This window comes from Rhineura floridana, chromosome 11, assembly GCF_030035675.1.
Source record: "Rhineura floridana isolate rRhiFlo1 chromosome 11, rRhiFlo1.hap2, whole genome shotgun sequence".
Classification (NCBI taxonomy): domain Eukaryota; kingdom Metazoa; phylum Chordata; class Lepidosauria; order Squamata; family Rhineuridae; genus Rhineura; species Rhineura floridana.
Genome location: NC_084490.1, coordinates 51,252,279 through 51,269,155, shown reverse-complemented (window position 1 = coordinate 51,269,155; position 16,877 = coordinate 51,252,279). Strand labels below are relative to the sequence as shown.

Sequence of the window (16,877 nt, the reverse complement as noted above, 5' to 3'; positions counted from 1 at the left end):
TTCCCCATTGCACGTCACAGAGCTTGCAAGGGTATAGGAGCCTGGTGAAAGAATGTTACCAAGTCCACAGAGAAAAAGCAGCTTAGAGCATCCTCGTCATTGCTGCTGGTCCTGGGGTGGGCCTCCTCCTCATCTCCATGGAAATGGCTGCAGCATGGATCCTGCCCCTGTGGAAGAGTGGCCTGTGGAGAGCAAGGGAGACGCAGATAGAGGACAAGAAGCATTAGCCAGCAACTGGAGCACATAACCCCTGACTGACTCTGGAAGCACCATAGGTGTTGGTGAGGAAGTGAGCGAGAAGGAGTGGTGCCACCTGAGTGCACAGTCAGTGTTCATGCCACAGCCTCCCTCCTGCTGCAAGGTGGTGTTGATGGTGTCGGTGAGGGGAGCATCCAGTGACTGTGAGAACACATCTCCCTGGGGGCTTGCAGTGGAGCTCTGTGCTACCGCAGCTTGTTCCGCTCTGTGCATCCGGGCTGCATGATCCTGCAAGGCAAAAGAGCTCAGGAGTAGCTTTAACAGAGGATTGGACAATTTCATGAGCGACAGGTCTATCAATGGCTAGTAACCACAATGGCCATGTTCACCCACCACTGCCTGAAGAATGCCTCTGAATAGCTGCTGGGGAAATCACAAGGGGAGAGAGCGCTATTGTGCTCAGGTCCTGCTTGCAGGCTTCCCATAGACATCTGAATGACCACTGTGAGACGAGGACGCTGCACTAGCTGGGCCACTGGCCTGATCCAGCAGGGCCTTTCTTACATTCTTGTGACTGCAACTGTGGTGTGTGTGAGGGGGAGAGACATGGGAGACAGGGGCAGCAGTTCTGCTTCGTTTCTTTTGGCCCCCTTCCCTTGCTTGCCTGTGTGTGGGGGGCTGTGTCCTAGCACCCCCAGTTGTTGGAGTGGGGTTTGGGTGCTAGGCATTTGGAGAGTCCCAAGGTGAGTTACCTGTTAGAGTTCCAGGCAGAAAAGTGTTAGCCATGTGCTTAAGTTCTGGAGACAAGGTGTTTTTGAGCAAAGCACTCCCTTTGCCTGCAAAGTGCCTTTCCCCCAATGTTTTCCCCTCACCCAAATTCCCTCTGTGAGCTCGAAGTGTGTTTTTGGTTAGTTAAATATAGCCCATGCTACACACCCTATCATCTGAGTTGCCCCTCTCTCTGTGTGGAGTTTACATACCAGTGATTGGGTGCTGAGGTTACACCATATCCTGGGCTGTGTCACAGCAATGGAGATGGGCTAGTCATTCACACAGGACTCCTGTTTTCCTTCTCATCAAAGAGCAAAATTGCACGGTCAGTGAGGGTATAGCTCTGGATTGCAGGGGTATAGGATTTGGTGACAGCATGTAAGTTTAAGGAATGGGCTGTAGCTCAGAGGTAGAGCATCTGCTTGGCATGCACAAAGCCCCAGATTCAATTCCTGGCATCTCCAGTTAGGGCTGGGAATGTCCCCTGTCTGAAACCATGAAGAGCCACTGCCAGTCAATGTAGACCACTGTTCTTCAACCTTGGTTCCCCAGATGATATTGGACTACAATTCCCATCATCCTTGGCCACTGGCTAAGCTGACTGGGGTTGATGGGAGTTGTAGTCCAACGACATCTGGGGACCAAGGCTGAAGAACAGTGGTGTGGACGATACTGAGCTGGATGGACCAATGTTCTGACTCAGTATAAGGCAGCCTCCTATGTTCCTATGTGCTGACTAGGTCCCACTGCTTCCAACCGGAGACCTGAACCTGTGTTTAGGGCTGCAATCCTATGATCCCCCTGCATCCCATTGAACTCAGTGGGGCTTGTTTTTTAATAGCTGGATTTAATAGACGGATTGTACAGACCACCTCTCTGCTACTGAACCTTTAAAATGCTAAACTTTACAAGGGTTGTCCTTACTTACTTGCTCCTTTGTCACTTTTGAGACCTTTTGTCTCCTGCACTCCCTACATTTCTGAACAGAGGAAAGTTTTATTCAAATTCTAAGAAACCACAGAGTCAGGGTCAGGGGTGGCTGCATCTTTTTGGGTCTTTGGTAGGAACGCATGTGAAGTGTGGATCCGGCAGGTGTTCTTCCTGTTACTGCAGCAGTGGAGGAGGAGGAGGAGGCAGTCAACTGAAAAGCAAACGCCCGTCATAACTTATGAAAAGAAATGAGCAGACCTCCTGCATTCTTTGGATAAAAGGAGGTGGGGGGAATGCAGTAATGTAGTTTCAGGAAAATCATAACATTGGTAGTCTAACCGTGCCCTTCAGATGTTGCTGGACTACAAGTCCCATCATCCCTGATCATTGGCTATGACATTATATGATTCTATACAACAATGGAACCAATTACCTAGGGAGGTGGTGGGTTCTCCACCACTGGGGGCATTCAAGAGGCAGCTGAACAGCCACCTCAGGTATGCTTTAATTTGGATTCCTGCATTGAGCAGGGGGTTGGACTTGATGGCCTCATAGGCCCCTTCCAACTCTACGATACTATGATTTTATGACATCTAGAGAGCACTAGGTTGGGGAAGGCCACTACACAGCATAATCAGAGGTGTTTTTTTTCATGAGATGGTGAAAGTTCTGATAGTTGTTAACAAACAGCAGAATAATGGCTGGAAGGATGTGGGACATTATTAAATCATTTTTCATCCCTCTCTCCCCACAATGGGTTCCCCCCTTCAGGATGGAAAAGAGGCCCCTTCCACTCCCCCTTGCATCAGAGTCCAGAGACTGGATGGAGGAATAGAGCAGATTGATCTGTGTGTGTCTTCCCCATTCAGCCAACCCTTAGTCCAGGAATAGGGACCCTGTGGCCCTCCAGATGTTGTAGGACTCATTTCACACCCATACATTTAAAGCACTCTTATGCCAATGTGGTGTAGTAGTTAAGGTGTTGGACTACAACCTGGGAGACCAGGGTTCGAATCCCCACATAGCCATGAAGCTCACTGGGTGACCTTGGGCCAGTCACTGCCTCTCAGCCTCATGAAAACCTTATTCATAGGGTCACCATAAATCAGAATCGACTTGAAGGCAGTACATTTACATTTTTATGCCACTTTAATAGCAATGGAGAATCCTGGGGACTGTAGTTTGTTAAGGGTGCTGACATCACAGACCTACAGTTCCAACATCCTTAACCAGTAGTGTAGTGGCACATTCATAAATGCAAGGTCCCTCATGATAGTCACATCACACCCCCTCACAGCCACATCCCCAGTATTCACTGTCTCTTCTGCAACTACAGAATTATAGAGTCAGAATAAAACTGCAGTGTGCTTACACTCCCCACCCCCAAATCTCTCTGGGAGCTAACCATTGCCAAGACTTCTGCAACAAAGCCAAGTGCGGGACTAGGATTTGGGAGTCCAAGGTACTTTGCCATGAAGCTCACTTCTCATTTACCCCAGGAGCCAATCAGCATGAAGGAAAAGGCATCTGTTAGGTACATGAAGAGTCTTCTCAGTGACTGACTCATCTCCTTTCACTCTGACTGGTTCCAATCAGCACAAAAGGACTAGGAAGCAGGCTGTTAGCCAAGTAAGAAGACTCTTCTCAGCAGTTAACATGCCCCCCTTTCAGGGTGATTGGCTTGTACATTGGGTCTCTGCTGGGACCCTGTTCCCAAAAAAGTAAGAGGTCTGCAACCCCAGATGGCTGTATCCCTGTCCTTAACAAACTAGTTCCCAGCATTCGCCATGAATCTTAAAGTGGTATAAGAGTGCTTTAAATGTGTGGTATGAATGCGCCCTCCAGTTCCCATCAGGCCCCAGCTAGCATGGCCAATGGTCAGGGTTGATGGGAGTTGTAGTCTAGAATATTTGGAGGGCCACAGGTCCCCCGCCCCTGCCTTAGTCCCCAAAACATTGTTGAGCAGTGCAGTCCTATGCTCTAATTATGCCAGGGGCAGGGTAAGATACCCCATAGCTATGCCAGTGGAATGGCTGCCATTTCCTATATGTGCTCAGGCCAGGAAGGAAATACATACAGCTCAGAAAATGGCTGATGCGCCTCTCAATGCTGCTGGGGAGGAATGATGCCAAACCCCTCTCCCTAATCAGGGGCTGTATTTAAGTATTTCCCTGCAAATGCAAATGCTTAAAGTGCAGACAGAGGCACACATGGAAGCTCCACCCAAATGTTCTGCTGTGCATTGGTGTGTCCCCCCCTCAGTCCCTGTCCATCCGCATGCTGAGTGGGGATGGTCTGTAGGGGTCTTCTAATCACAACTGCAGGATCAGGGACCCTGCTTGATCAGGGCCTCCAACTGCATGGAGGGTTCTGCTTCCTTCTGTTGAAGCGGGCATGAGTAGGAACAGCCCATTGCAGACCTTCCAAGCTCGACACAGGGATAGTCAGGGAATTAATATGTGGGGTGATGTCCATGGGGGCATTGCGGTTGAGGCTTCTTTGTGTGCCTCTGCCCCACCATCCATGGATAAAGATTTTGTTGCAGCAAACACTTGAACGACACCTTCTGAGGGAGTTAATCTGCATGGTGTGTGTGCCATGACAGGCCCAAAGCCATCCTAAAAGTTTGTGGGGGGGTGTCACAAAAAAAAAAGTAGATATGTGTGAGATTTTTTTCTGTAATTTATTTATTTTTTGTTAAAAAAAATAGGGGGCGTAAACATTTTAAGGGGGCCATCCTCTCTAGTATATGTTTGCGTCACAATGTCAGGCCACAGTCACAACCACAGAGTGTTTTCTGCTAAAACAAGCCCTGCACTAACACACAAACATGCTCAGGAGATCATTGGTTCAAATCCACACAAAGGGAAACATTCGACTTTCCTCCAACCCCACCTCCACTGGAACAGATCAAACCCTTTATTGCCATGATTCCTGCCCCCCCCAATGCACATCGTACAATACTGTGTCATAGGGTTGCCAGGTCTCTGGTTTTCACCCAGATACTCTGGATTTCTGGGGTCCTTTCCAGGTCTCTTGGGGAGTCACCCCAATCTCCAGACTCTCAGCTTTCATTTTAAAAAAAAGTTTCTAGGTGGTCTTGTGATAAACGAGTTATAGTTTGGGAACTATAGTATGTAGTGTTAATTTGACACAGCAGAAAATGGGTTAATCTGATCCATATACAAGTAGAAAAACTAAATTTCTAAAAGTGCTGTGAAGGCAGGATGTTCTGTTAAGCTTGCTCTTCCCATGTAACAAAATACATTCAAGCTGGAATATGCTGTGCCTGGGGGAGATAGGGCACAAGGAACGTTCAAGATTAGAACGCTCTAAAGGCCAGAACAATGGAGCACACTGAGAACTGTTGCTAACAAGCAATAAGGGAGGGGCTATGTGTGAGGAGGATTTGGAGCCATATATCAATGTAATCTGTGTAGCTATGCTTTCAGACCAGGATTCGGGCATTAGCCGAATAATTTGTCTCTCTTTTGCAAAAGATATAGGTAATCAATTAATAAAGGTGTTGTTTTATATCTGGTTTCTCATCTGGTGATTATTGAAGCTTCCTCCAGATGTAAAGAGCCTTTTTGGCGTAACAGTCTGGTTCAAGAGATATACACCAAAATGTCAGCCACCCCTGAAACTTCTGTTAAATGAGCTTGTAGCTGGCTGCTCTAACCCCACCCTTTCAAGTTTGTAGCCAATAAGTGAAGTCAAGTTTGTGATTGACAAGGGATTTGTTGACCGTCAGGCAATAGCTAGAACCCATTGCAAGGCCAGAAAACTGTTGTCTTTTCCTGGTTTATAGCTTTCTCTCTTGTGCAAGTCAGGAGATGTAGAACAAAAAAATCACAGCACGATCTTGGTAGGCAATTGTTTACTGTAAACAATTTCAGTTATAATAAAAGTGTACATGCAGGGTTTTTAAACTACTTTCAAAACTAGAATATTATGAATTGTATCTTTCAAATAATTTTTGAATAGAAATTTAAAAGAAGTGTATATGCAACTTGTCTATATTTTCCTGGGCTGTTAAAGAAGGCAGTTTATTTGTCTAATTCATAACCTGTTTTGAAAACCTTCTCAGTATGAAACTTTAAGTCTATACTCAATTTTCTGGGGGTAAACCTGCAATTCTAATCCCACATACCGGGAATAAACCCCATTGAATTTAATAGGACTTACTTTTGAGTAGACATGGTTAGGATTGTGCTGTAAATCAATGGGACTTTTGAGTTATCATAGCAAAGGGTTGTGTTTGTGCTGTAAATCTTTCTCTCCCCTCTCCAGTCCTATTTTTAAAGTAATTAGGCAGGATTTACCTAGGCATCACTGCTTTTTTTTTGTAGGAAACTAATACTGATTTTTTTTAATGTTCTGCAATTATCAACTAGTTTTGACAATAAACTATTATATGGGATGTATGTGTTTTTAGATCTCCTGTGTGTGTGTATATGGAATCTTTGCAACATCCCTACGAGGTAGGGTTGGAAACCAAGGCAGCTCACAACGAGAACTAAATCCATTTAAAATCCAATAACCATAAAACAAGTATGAAATGGTTGCAAAACAACTTAAAGCGGCATGATTCTGAATTTTGGGTTGGGTGAGTTAAGTTCCTTATCACTTGAGGCTGCAGTTCTATGCATGCTTCCATGTTTGAGTAAGCCCCACTGAATACATTAGGACTTGTTTCTGGGTAAAGATGCATAGGATTGCACTATAAATATATTTACAGGTTGTGTAAATAATAAACATATTTGATAGTCATGCTTATATTAATATTTCTTCATAATATGTCCTGATAAGCATCTGATTTCACACTATGCTTGTACACTATTATTTTCTCTACAGTGTGTACTTCGTCCTTGGGTGGTCATGGTCCCCCTCTATTGTTTTCACTCTGAGGGGCAGATTAAACTGAGAGGTGATGAGTAGCCCATGGTCACCCAGTAAGCATTGTAGCTGATTTCCATTTTTTAAAAAAATAATTAAAATGATTTACATCCAGGCAAAGTTTATGAAGTAGATCCACACAATACATTTGAAGTGTGTTCAACTTGCCTTTAAAGTCCATGACTTACCCAAAGAATCCTCGAATGTATAGTTTCCCCTTTACAGTTATGGTTCCTACCACCCTTAACAAACTACAGTTCCCATGATTCTGTGCTGGGATTCATATGCTTCAAATGTGTGTTGAATGTGCTTTAAATGAATGGTGTGGATCTGCCCTACGTGTGCTGTACATTCATTAGTGAATTGAAAATAACAAATTTAAAATATACTTTTTTAAACAAGGGAAGCTCAGTGGGAGGACATATGCTTTGCATGCAAAGGTCCAAAATCCAATCTCTGGAAAAGACTATTGCCTGGAATTCTGGAGAGCTAATGCTAGTCCATGTCACCAATACTGAGCTAGATGGTACCAAATGGCCTAAGTCAGTATAAGGCAGATTCCTTTCTTCTAAAAAGAGGAAAGAGACCTAAGGGCCACAGTGACTCCGAAATTTATTTATGTCTTTTATTTACAACATTTATATGCCAGTATATTGTAAAAAAATCTCAAAGCAGTTTACAGAAGGAATTAAAACAATGAAATTATTAAGAAAAACAGTTAAAGACAGGTATTTAAAACATTCAAAATAATAAAATCTACAATGCGTTAAAAGCTTCTACATGCCTGGATGGGCTTGCCTGAACAGAAATATTTTTAGCAGGTGCTGAAAAGAGTACAATGCAGGTACCTGCCTAATGTCAATAGGCAGGGAGTTCCAAAATATAGATGGTGCCACACTAAAGGATCAATTTATTACAAGAGCAGAACAAGTACTGTGTGGAACTCGTAACATGGAAAGCACACCTTGAACTTGGCCTGGTAGCAAATCCGCAACCAGTACAGATTTCAGAGCAAAGATATTATGTGCTGATATGGTCTCACTCATGTCAGCAATCATGCCACAGCATTCTGCACTAACTGTAGTCCCTGGGTAAGGTTGTACTGCATGGGGATTTCTGTGACCTTGGCTGACAGGCTGACAGGATTTTTTTAGTTTTGGTTGGGAAAGCTGACTGGGTAAGATCCTGAGTTTTCTGCCTTACTCATAGGAATCTTGCTGTGGTTAGTAGAGTATTGCATTTAGGAAATCATCACTGTCTTTTTCTTTTTCTATTTGCATTTCATTTACCTCTGGCCTCACTCCCTTACACCCATAGATGCAACAACAGTGGTTCCATGTGCTCAGTTCAACCCCCTTAAACCCACTGATGATGCACCTTGTTGGTTGCATGATGGGTTTTTTCTTGCCCAATAGTGATAAAAGAGAATTCACATACTGGGAAGTGTGTTTTCAGTTGCTGTTGTTCCCAAGCTACTGCCCATGAAGGTAGCTCAAACTATGTGTGTTTTCTCTCTGTCAGATATTACTCACTGGAATTGGGTTGGCTGTCAAAGTGAGTTTATAGCAGCTCACAGGGTAGTCAGGAAAGGGTAGAGAATCTTTTTAACTCTTACTAATTTCTCAAACCTCTCTCTGTAGTGGTCAAGTCTGTAAGGAAGTTTGGAGCAGCCATGTTAAAAGGCAGGCAAGGGCATTCCAGGCAGGGGGTTGCCAAGAGATATGTGTGTTCAGGACCCACCCTATTCCAGTGACTGTAATTTGTTTTAACTGTTTTTAATATTGAATTTTAAATTGTTGTAACCCATTCTGGGACCTGCTGGTGAAGTGCAGGTAATAATAAAAGCAACTATAACAATAACTACTACTAATGATGATAATATTTGAAGGACTGTCAAGTCCAAGTCCAATTTAAAAATAATAACCCTAAGAAGGGAGAGCTGCAACCTTGAAGTTGACTATAAACAGATGGACCACAGACACATTGGGTTCACCTGGTCATACTCTTTCCCTCTATGGTGACATGTGCTATATTCCTATTTAACCTATACTAATTATTTCTAAACCTGCATCTAAGCATATAAAATATTATGCAAATCTGGGTCCTCTTTCAGTGGTGTGTAAGTGGCCATCCTCTCTAAGATCCTTTCAAGATGGAAATTCAAGGGATCTGGGACCTTCTCGCAAAGTATGAGCTCTCTAACCCACTGAATTATGAGTTTTCTTATGATATTTCTGTCATTCCACTGGCAACTATCTTAAACTATTGTCTGCCTCCATCCTAAGCGCCCCCCCGCCCAGATTTAAACAATTAATTCCCTTGTGTTATGTCTGCTACACAGAGGAAGAAATCCAAAATAAGACTGCACCTGCTGGAAGGCAAAGAATGTTGTGTGTTGCTTGAATCTTCCCTCCTCCTCACTTTGCAAATGATAGAAAAGTGTCTTCTAAGGGCTGTGAAAACCTATTCAAATAATTAAAAAAAAATAACCATGGACCTAACTTCTCACCTTTCCGGTGGTTGCTGGCTCACTCAGAGCCAGAAAGAGTGTGTGGGTGGTTTAAGGCACAGATTGGGCCAACGTGGCTGACAGGAAAGGACAAGAGAAAAAGGCTGCAGGGCAAATTCTCAGGGATGAGAAGAGACTAACCAAGGCAGAGGAACAGCTGGGGTGCAGAGGGTGGTTAAGGTAGGGAAGAGGAGTCTGCAAAATCGATGTTCATCAGATGGGGATGGAACACACTTTTAGGTGAAAAATTCAGGCATATGCTGGGTGGGGAATTTGGCCCTCCAACTCTTTGGATTTTACAACCCTATGCAACAGCCTTCACCTTTCTATGAACTGGTTCAGATGTGTATACATTCTTCCGAAAAGTATGCCCTTTCTGGAAGATGCAATTGTTAACCTGGAAAACCCCTAGCACGGCTAGTTAAAAGCGTGCAACAACCAGCCTCAAAAAGTACAGTTCTAGGATGAGAAGGTACAGTTCCAAAAGAAAGTTTGTGCAGCTCAAAAATTCATGCAAGACTTGTATTATGTTAGCTGATATAAAAAGTGGCTGATAATAATGTGAAAAGTGAACCTCAGACCACAATCATCCCCATTTCTCCTCCCTTTCTTAAAGACACTGCTTGCAGACTCCACTGCTACTCTTGACAGGGTTTGTAGTTGTTTGGAATTAATGATGCCTCTGGTGTGAAGATCTAATAAGCCACTCTTCTGCATCCGTGCTGTCAAATGCCCAGTCATGGAAAGTGACTCTAAGCCACAAATATGTGCAGACACAAGGAAAATGCATTGTTGACTTGTAGCATAAATTACAATCACATACCACTGTAAAGTTCCAAATTTTCCTTTTAAAAAAGCCCTGATCCCTAGATGCACCTGCTGCTTTTTGATGGCAATCCAAGAGAGCACAATGACTGGGAAATGGGCATTCCATGTGAACTTTAAAAAGCTGGTGTAATATACCAGGTGCTATGAGTGTAGGCCAGCCAGGAAGTCCACAGCTCAAATCTTGCCTCATCCCTGAACTCAGTAGGCAGCCAAAAGGTCTAACTCAGCCTTTCCAACCCTGATGCCCTCCTGATATTTTTTTGACTACAACTCCCATCAGCTCCAGCCACCATGGCCAATGGCCAGGGATCATGGAAGTTGTAGTCCCAAACATCAGGAGGGCACCAGGTTTGGGAAGGCTGGTCGAACTACATGTGACACACTCAGTCAAGTGGTCTGTGATCCATCTGTTTCTCTTCTCCCCCTCCCAAAATAGCAGTGGGTGGGCTCACAATTAGGAGTGCAACAACAATGTGGAAGAGAGCATATTTAACATTTTCCTCTCACACCATGGCACCAATGAAAACTGCCCCCCCCCCGGGTAACAACATTTGGAGCTGGAAAAGAGGGACTGCCTACTAGGCTACAAAATGTTGTTTAGATTCCAAAATGCTGGAAACAGAGTCACTACTCCATTTCCAGCTTAAAGCAGAACAGTAGTGATTGGATGTTGTGAAGCCACCTATGTCTGACTCTGGAGTCTGGAAGCACCCCAAGTGATTTTGCACACTATAGAGCAAATCCATCCATACATGGATTACACTTGCTGGCTCAGGATGCTGTGCTCCTGTTCAGTCCACAAATGGTGCCTGCCTTCCCCTTCATTATCTTGGGAGGGAAAGTAAGTAAAATATACATAGCCACGGATACTGAAAAAGCATATTGTATTAAAATAAATCAATCATTTTACATTGTAGACAACACTTTTTGGAAACAAACACACCCAACAAACTTGATATCAAGTTCTCATCATCATCCAAAAAACCACAAAAAACCTACAGAACAGGTGTAGAGGCCTATTTTTAAAGCAGAAACATGCCAGCCAGCACACTGGCTTCAGAAGAGTAACAGTCACAAGTAGCCTTTTGTCAGAAGCAGCAATGTTCATGCAGAGGATGTTCACAGGACCCAAAGGAAGGTGGTGGAACCCTCAGCTCCTCCGTCTCCAGCAGTCAGGTAGCACAGTTGGATGGCTTGTTATCACAAAACAGTGGAGGCTTCAATCTGCCAAGGGGTCTCAAAGTGTGAGGCCTGCCTCCCAGCAGAGGCAACAGCAATTCCCAAGGAAGATTTACAAGCGTATACAGGGCTTCCCCCATTCTGGCGAGAAGGCTTACTAGACTTTTATAAACACATTTTGCTGTCCTCAAAATCCCTTGAATGTTTTACCCTCGCTGGAACGTTCAAATACACTTTGAAATTTCACATTAGGCAACAGTAACAGTGGCAGGATATGCTCTGAATCTTTCCCACTGAGAAATTGGCTAATCATTAAAACTCTTTCTGCTCTTTCAAAATTCCTCTGCCATTTTGCCCCAGCAGAAGCCTCTATGTCTCAAAATTTCAATTTAGGTGAAACTGAGTGGTAATCATTAATTTCAGATTCTTTTTTAATTTCTCCACCAAAACCAGATTTTGTCTTTTGGGGCAGGAGGCACCAAGATTCATTAAGGCCCAAAGACCCACTCTTTGGCTTATAGCCAGAAATTTTGTTTTTGAGAGAGCCTAACGGGGCAGAACTCGGATATAAGTTCCAGAACATAAGGTAGCCTAATATGATTGAAAGTCTGGCAACTTCAACTGAAAAGAAATGACTGCCTGCATGCTTTTCATTAGTAAAAACAGGAGGCTTACTTTTTAAATTAAAGTTAAACACTTCAAAGAATGGGCCTGGAATATGGCCAAGGGGTCAGACCCTTGCTTCTCCAGTGGCTACAGCCCTACCACTTTGATTATACTCAGGATTAAATTGCATCTCTTGCAACTTTTAAAATACATATTTTATATATATTCACAACTTTCTGTAACTAGCCATGCTATCAACACAAGACAAACACACACACCCTTTTCAAGCAAGGGGATTTGTGCCTTTGGTATATACTCAATCAGATTTATTTCTGAGTAAGGATGGGGAGAAATTCAATTTAGTTTACATTTAAAGCCTAATCTATCAAATCTGCACTTTCTGAAACAATATGAGAACTGAAACACAGCCGTCCTTTGAAATTCACCCTTATCTGAATGTTGCAATGCAGTTCACCAACCAAAGAATGTTTATAAAAATGCAAATATTAGGGTAAAGTGTGCATAAAAATGAATACTTTACTGGAAATAACATACAAAATGCATTATATTAGGATAAACTGCTTGTAAAAATGTATTAGTCAAAACTGCTTAAAAATGTGTTCGTTAGGAAAAATTCACACTAAAATGCAGAAGAATTTTCATGAGGATTTTTTAAAAATCATGAATTGTTGCAGAAATGCAGAGAACTGAATTTAAGACTGGGAGAATGAGAAACGGAGAGAACTGAAAGTAACAGATCCATTCCTCCTGACTTCCGAGTAGACATGTACAGGATTGCACTTTTATAGATAACGATAGTCACTCAGGGCAGCCAATTAGTATTTTACTGGTCCAACCAGTAAATCAGTGTTTTGTCTGCTAAGCAGTACTGGGGTCTAAGAAGGTGACTAAGCTCTAACATCTACTCAGTACCAGATCCTGTCCTCACCTTGCTGAGCCCCCCCACACACACCATCCCTTGATTTGCCACGTTCTTCATTAGCTCTGCCTTCTGGCTCTTTAAAGGAGGGGATCAGTATTATCTAAAATCACAAGCTGACAACCCTAAATGTGCAGGACCAGCGAGATGTCCAGAAATGGAGGTGCTCCTGAAGAATGACGTATGAATTGAAAGAGAGAGGTTTGAGAGCAGGAGATGTAAACACGCATGCATGCTTGGATGGAAATACCACAGACTGTTAGCAAGACTTTTTAAAAAAGGCTTATTAGTGCTACAAGGACGACTTTTATATCTTTGCTGGTAACAGGGATTAAAGTAACATCTCCACTACAAACAAGCTGATTTAATGGCAATGGCACCCTCCTCACTAAGGAGCACTGGGAACTGCGGCATTGAGAATTATCTGTTTAAAGAAATACAATAGGGCTCAGTTTGAGGCACAGATTGTGGTGTTCTTAGCCCAAGAACCCTATTCATTGCCAGGGCCCCAAGAGAAGAATGTAATGGTAAAGCTTTCCCTGGACGGTACCACTTCAGGCAGCAGGCAGGTGGGGAGGGGATCACCAGACTGACTGACTGATCTCCCACAGAAAACGCTTCCACCCGCAGAAAAACAGCATGTTAGGGAGATGGGCTGTAGTCTAGCCTTGTCTCTGGCATGATACCATTCTATGCACAGGGAATTATTTTGTGTGTATATGGTGAGCCATTCAAGCATGCAGCTCCCCCAGACAGGGTCTCTATAGCTCCATGGTGGAAGCACATGCTTTGCAAGCAGATGGCCCCAGCTTCAATTTTTTCCAGTTGAAAAAAAAGGATCAGGTAGTGGGGAATGTGAAAGACCCTCCGCCTGAGACCTACAAAAACAGGCAAGGTGGACAAACAGCGTGACCTGATAAAAGGCAGCTTCCTTTGTTGCTATAACACTTCCATCATGAAGTGGAAAAGCTACTTTCTTAGTTCACTCTGCAGATTATATCAGCTGACCTTGGGTCTTGGAATACATGAATAAATGATAAAGAGCAACATTTCTGAGCCTTCACAAAGCACTTTCCAATCACCACAGGACATGTCCAGCCACCTCCATACACTTAATATTAGAGACTAAGCACTGACAACTCCCCCCCTTTTTTTTTTTAGAAATTAAGCACTGTTGTGGGGGGGAGCATCATGACAGTTTCAGTCTGCAGTGCAAATGTGGGCCTAGCCCAAGGCTGGGAAACCTGTGGGCCCTCCAGACACTGCTGGAATCCAACTCCCATCAGCTCCAGACAGCACGGCCAATGGTCAGGGATGATGGGAGCTGCAGTTCAGCAACATTGAGAGGGCCCACAGCTTCTCTGCCCATCTGGCCTAACTCATTTACAACTGGTACAGAAAAATATTGAAACTATTTCTCCACATTTTCTATAAAAAATAATAATGTAAGAGATGATTACATTACAAATGTAAACTACTTTTAAACTGCCCTGGTTCTTAGTCAAAGAACACTAGGGACCATAGATCTATGCAGGCAAGAAATCTTTAAAAAATATCCACAGCATCTTTACAAAGTTACAATCCCCTCAGGGCTGTTTGGAAGAAGCCACACCATACTCAAACTTGGTTTTAGGTTACAGTGTAGATGTGCACCAAGTCTTCCAGAAACTGACTGAGAAGTTCTGCTCTCATTTGAGTCCCATTCTGTGCTCGCCACGGACTATGTGGGAGGAGAACTCATATTTGTCATGGCTCCTGTGGCCACACACATTACACTCAAAAGGGTCACGGAAGCCATGGCATCCCATGTGGATGGTGAACATCACGTAATCCAGGAAGAGGACGCGACAGTGGTCACATCGATAGACTCCAATGGGTTCGCCTTCCTTGTTGAAGACTTTCAAGACATCACGAGGACAAACAACTGGCGGCCTGAAGATCTCATATGACCTGGGGTGTTCCTTGTAGGCCAGAAGCCCATTACGGGCCTGCAAAGGAGGAGAGACCACTTGGTTTTGATGGTAGGCAAGACTCTGGTGTTCCTCTTGGTTGCTATCTGAGTCTGTGGAATCTTGGCCACTGTTGTTTGGAGAAAGACCTCTGTCAGAAGATACGGCCTTATCTCTCAGCTGGATGTGGCTCTTTTCCATTTCCTGTGGGTTCCCATTGGCCACTTCAGAGCGGGTGAGTGCAAGGGGGTACAGGCTGCTGATCACAGGCACCATCTCAGAGGTTGGGGCCGTTGGGGTCTGCACAAGTGGGCGCAGTGCTTCTGCACCAAGGTAGCCAATGGAATTGTTCATGGCTTGTTGATCCAGCAGGCATCCTTGTAGCATGGCATCCCTCTCCTTCTCGTACACAAAGCTAGGGTTGTAATTCACTTCAAAGCTGGAGCGTTTCTCACCTGTGGGACAGGAGGACACTTGAGGAAGTTACAAGGTGAAGTCTAAAACAGCTTTATTTATTTGTAAAAGTACTTCTATACCAGCATATCAAAAAACTTCAGGGTGGTGTACAACATTAAAACATAAAACACCATTAACAGGAACACATGATGGCTGAAAAGGCATTGAGGCTTCACCTTAGACTACTGGAAGTTCTACTCCCCCCATACCTCCCCCAGCTCCTTTCACCAGCATTCCCTGAACACTTTCAGGCCTATCTTAAGGACTAGAAAGTTTTTTTTAAAAAAGACAAAATCAAAGCTGAGATTCTGTAGCTACTGAATTCTGCACTTCTATGGTGGAATCACAGAATCCATTCAGTCCTGGGCACAGACAATGGAAATCTGTTGAGATGACCAACATTTTCATGTGCAGCAGACAATGGAGTTCTTCATATTAAAACCCTCTGTGCTAAAGGATAGAAACTTGAATGTCAAACTCTTGAGATATTTATCACTGGCAGTACTATGACTCAAGGACCATGAAACTCGCCAGGTTGTTCTGAGGATGGGGTTGAAACCAACCACTCACGTTTCTTTAGTAATGTGCTTGAGAATGCGCTGACGGCTCTCTGCCAATCTCATGATCCATCTGATAGTTAAAAGGAATTTTAAAAAGAAGAAAAATCCCCGCAGTATGACATTTGTCTATGACTCATAATGCCAGTTCTAGAAAAGATGAATCAAGGAAAAAAATTAGCTGCGTTTCTCAAGGGATGCTCAAAGTTTTCAGATTCTTGTTTTGAACTCTTGAATATGATGAAAATACTCATCATTATGGCAGACTTGCAATTACAATTACAAACTGCAGTCCCCTGTAGGAACCACCAGTGCAGCCTCATAACTCGGTTTCAGGGATAGAGAGAAGATGCTGCCATCACTACAATAGTGTCCTCAATGCAGCATTTTACCTTTGACCCTTACAGACACTACTGGGATAGTGATAACCCCAGCCATTAAGTCCCAAGCTTGCTGTAATGTGCATAGCTCCACCCATTCATCTGCACAGTTCTGCCTTGGCTATTGTTGCTCCTTGGTGGCATTTGAATGTGGCAGAATGTTGGGAACCGGCTTTTTTGATATATCATTCATCCGAAGGATTTATTTTGATGTATTTTGGCATTCTATCTTTACGAAGCCTGAATATTCTATTTACCATACATTTAAGGCAAGTTGTTCTATCAGTATGAAATTTGTCATGGTGAATCTTCTTGATGATTAGATATTTCTGGCCACATTTCAGAGAAATTCAATGAAGAATGGCTGAGTTATAGAAGGCTGACTATTTTGCACAGGGGTGTGAGCATTGTTTTTGCCTCTGCACAATATATATTACATTTCTCATTTTGGCTATGGAAAAATATATTTGGCATGTTAAAAAGAGGAAACTGTTCTCATGGACCTTATGAGAAATATTTAGAATGGAGAAACATGAGGGTTTCTAATCAGAAAGTATTTTATTGGTCTGACCAGTAAAATTGAGTCCTACTAGATAAACAGTAATGGGTTTGGGAAAACCAGTAAAATCTATATTCTGCCATGTTTGCCATATGGTTGAAACAGGCCTATAGGCT

General features: G+C 43.4%; 1 protein-coding gene across 7 annotated transcripts in view; it reads right to left on the bottom strand.

The window, feature by feature from the left end:
• Positions 1-8,903: 8,903 nt before the first annotated feature.
• Positions 8,904-16,877, bottom strand: part of IKZF3 (IKAROS family zinc finger 3) — a 68,970-nt gene continuing 60,996 nt past the window's right edge. For all 7 annotated transcript variants that reach the window (XM_061589420.1, XM_061589421.1, XM_061589422.1 and 4 more), the window contains one exon: positions 8,904-15,264. In XM_061589420.1, coding sequence (XP_061445404.1) covers positions 14,549-15,264 — 716 coding nt within the window. In that variant the 3' untranslated portion in view covers positions 8,904-14,548. The remainder of the gene's footprint in view (positions 15,265-16,877) is intronic.